We start from the raw sequence: 3414 nt of genomic DNA, 5'->3' as shown, positions 1-3414 counted from the left end.
TACTATACTACTACTACTACTACTACTACTACTATNTATATATATATATATTNTNTNTNTNTTCTCTCTCTCTCTCTCTCTCTCTCTCTCTCTCTCTCTCTCTCTCTCTCTCTCTCTCTAACGATATCCTTATATAATTGATTCAAATAAGACAATACCTTAATTTGTGTCATTTCTTCAGGACAATCGGCCATCGCTGACTGTAACCAAGATTCCAATCCCTTTGCGAAATTTCGGATAGATTGCGTCAATGAACCTTGCCAGGACAAAAAAAAAGCATTTAATACGTAGATCTAGACAGAATAATAATAACAATTTAATCTTACAATAACGTACTTGGTATCGGTCGCAATACATTAGGCATTAAAACATCGACTAGATTCTGATAGAATGTATAGTCCACTTTTTTTATAAAGTCTTGTACTCCCGTACACTGACACATTTGATATAGTTTGGTTCTGAAAAGTAGAAATAAAAGATATTTATTGCGTACGTTAAAAACTTAAAAAAAAGTGAAATAAATTAGAAAAATAATTACATATTCATTTTTCATGTAAAAAATAAATATGATTTTTTTGTAAATATATTCTATATATATATATATATGATTCTCCTATATATTTGATACAAAACTTTTTAATAATACATGTCATATATACTTTGATAAATATTTTTCCTCTTCACATTCATCACCGTTATTATTGTCCTGGCTACGCCAGAATTCTCTCCAAAGGCTCTCTACCGTGGCAAATTCGAAATTCAGCACCGCATCCAAGAACGCTTCGCAGTGTTCTCTGTATATGCTGCGGAACGTATCAATATCTTCAAGAGTGCAATCCTCGGGCAGGGACGAGTCGTGACTAATAAAGATGTCTGGAAAATCAGGAATGGCACCACTTGCTTCACCGAGATACTGGTGATATTGTGGCGATGAGGAATTGGCGGAAATATTCGTGTTTGTGTGTGCGTTATTCTCGTAAGAAGAGTCCTGTTTTTGACAGATAAGTTTGAATCGTTTGGCTTGAGAATTTGCGCTCTGCTGTTGTCTCGATGTGCCATCCTCGTTCATTACAGTTAGCTGCGAACTTGGCTTAACACGAATTCCATAATAATGATACTTCGAATTTCCCCTACAATAAAAAAGAATGATAAATGTTAATGATAAATGTTATCAATTTGATAAACATTATGTTTTCCTAATTGTTATTAAGCCTTTTACCTAGTGCCTAAACGCCTAGTTCTTAAGCCCAAGAATACAGAACGTATTAATTTGCCAAAACTAGCTGCGTTCACAGGATCCAATTTGTTTTCGGAGCAATGGCGTAGATAATGATTGTAAAGTGTTGATCTTGGAAGGGACACGCCATCAGCGGTTTCGTAATTCTCCAATAACCAATGGACCTATTTTTTAGATTAATTGCATGAGAAATCAGTGTTTATGTTTTTTATAAATAATTTTAAAAATAATTTTTTATTGAATAATATATATATAAAAGATAAAATAATTTCACTAAAAACAAAAAGTCAAAAAGTCTCAATTATTCTACGCAAAAAATTATCTTATTAAAATTTTTTCTAAAATAAATTTATATTTATAGCAAACAAAAATAAATTAATTTCTTTCTTTTTTTTTTTGAAGATCTATCAATTGCATAACCATTTCTCATGTTTCTCGCAATAGAGATTCTATGAAAGAAAACTTTAAAAAATGCAACAACAAAATATTAGAACACAATACAAAGCAATTTTAATTAATAAGACATGCTATAAAATATTAAAAAATTAAAGATTAGTACGCTAAATAAGCTATGAAATGCGGGAAATCGATTTCTCTTTTTTGGGCTTACGGTGGCCTGGGAGACTCTAGTAGCATGCGTCACGTTTGCCGCTACCTCTTCCACAGTGGCGACAGTGGTACCTCCAGAATTACCGCTGATCAAGTACGCCCCGCCACCACCGCTAACCACAGCCTCCTATCAAACAACCCAACCGATGTTTTGTTAACCCCCGAATTAAGAAATGAACAAAGATGTACGTCTTTTTGAAACTACTAACATTCGTAATTTCGTTTGCAAACTTTATATTGGAAAAAATCCGTAATATAGTTATTTTAGAAACTATAATGAGAAAGATTAAAGCATTCATTTATATACAAAATGTTGAAAAAACTACTTGCGTACGAAAAATTAATTGATATAAATTTTTTTTAGCTTTTCGAGAAAATCTTACTAGTTATACTACAATTTATTGAATTACCCTGTTTGTATCATACATTTTTGCCAAAAACTCTTGACGCTATAAACAATTATTATGTAACTCCGTTAAAACTATTGTATTAAAAGACCTAATACAAATTTTGATGGCTCATATAATCATGCAGAGCACAGATCCCCATGCCTGCAGCCTAAGGCATAAATATGTATCGTCACAAAAGTATACATTAATCATTCAATGTAATCGAGACCACTTTATCTAATGTCTGAAAGATGAAAGAGTAGCCTGAGAAAGTCATAGAACATGCAATTTACCGCCGTCTCTGTTTGCGGACTGGTGCGCGTGGCAGCTGCGGATATGAGCGTGTGGGTCGGATCTGCATCTACTACGCTCTGTTGAATCAAGTACGTGCCATTGCCCTGCGACAACAGTTGTCCGGTAGTCGAATTCGTGCCTTGTCCTGTGACCTGATGTAATATAAATAATGTTAATATCGTCACAATTTTAACATAATAATTATCGCATTTTATTTGAACATGCAATTACCTGTGCATACGTGACTGGCGTTGTTGCTGGAGTATAGTATTGACCCGAAGCTGGAGTATACATTGCTCCCGTTTCGCCGACAGCGTAAACAGGATATGTCCTACATAAAATATTTCGTTATAGAAAGCATTCAGTAAACTATGAATAAATTATAAGCACGAAATATTTACATCTGGCCATTCGCTGGTATATACGTGGAACCATCTCCTTCGACATATTGAACGTAAGTTGGATGAGAGATCGACTCGGACCCCACCGCCTCTGCGTCACCGGACACTAAAAAAGAAAAAGAACATAGTTGAATGTGTTTGAATGAATCATTTATATCGACACATAAAATGAACGCAAGAAATTTTGTTTTCACGTATTGTCATAAGTGTCATTTTAGAAATTTCCTTAATAGCCGAAAGGCATTACATCTTTAATACTATACTTGAAATGAAAGTTGTTTTGTAAATGACTTGTTAACTTTATAAGTTATAATCATATTCACGTTTGTCGATGACTATGTATGGTGGCGATAGATATAGATGAAATAAACCGAATAATATTAAATATTGGCGTATAAAAATGCAATCTGTTTATTGATCTTATAATTTCTACGAAATTAAAAAATATATATATATATATATATATATATATATATATATATAT

General features: G+C 33.0%; 1 protein-coding gene across 1 annotated transcript in view; it reads right to left on the bottom strand.

Annotated features, from left to right (window-relative positions):
* The window catches only part of LOC105622107 (DNA-binding protein RFX2), a 12613-nt gene that overhangs the window by 1882 nt on the left and 7317 nt on the right, over positions 1 to 3414 (bottom strand). Inside the window, exons 5-12 of the mRNA XM_012203539.1 lie at positions 2931 to 3036; positions 2761 to 2860; positions 2529 to 2681; positions 1848 to 1973; positions 1220 to 1401; positions 660 to 1130; positions 337 to 458; positions 159 to 256 (exon numbers count right to left, since the gene is read on the bottom strand). Coding sequence (XP_012058929.1) covers positions 159 to 256; positions 337 to 458; positions 660 to 1130; positions 1220 to 1401; positions 1848 to 1973; positions 2529 to 2681; positions 2761 to 2860; positions 2931 to 3036 — 1358 coding nt within the window. The remainder of the gene's footprint in view (positions 1 to 158; positions 257 to 336; positions 459 to 659; positions 1131 to 1219; positions 1402 to 1847; positions 1974 to 2528; positions 2682 to 2760; positions 2861 to 2930; positions 3037 to 3414) is intronic.

Source organism: Atta cephalotes, assembly GCF_000143395.1.
Source record: "Atta cephalotes unplaced genomic scaffold scaffold00040, whole genome shotgun sequence".
Taxonomy (NCBI): Eukaryota; Metazoa; Arthropoda; class Insecta; order Hymenoptera; family Formicidae; genus Atta; species Atta cephalotes.
The sequence above is the reverse complement of the archived record's forward strand: the minus strand, read 5'-3'. Positions and strand labels throughout refer to the sequence as shown.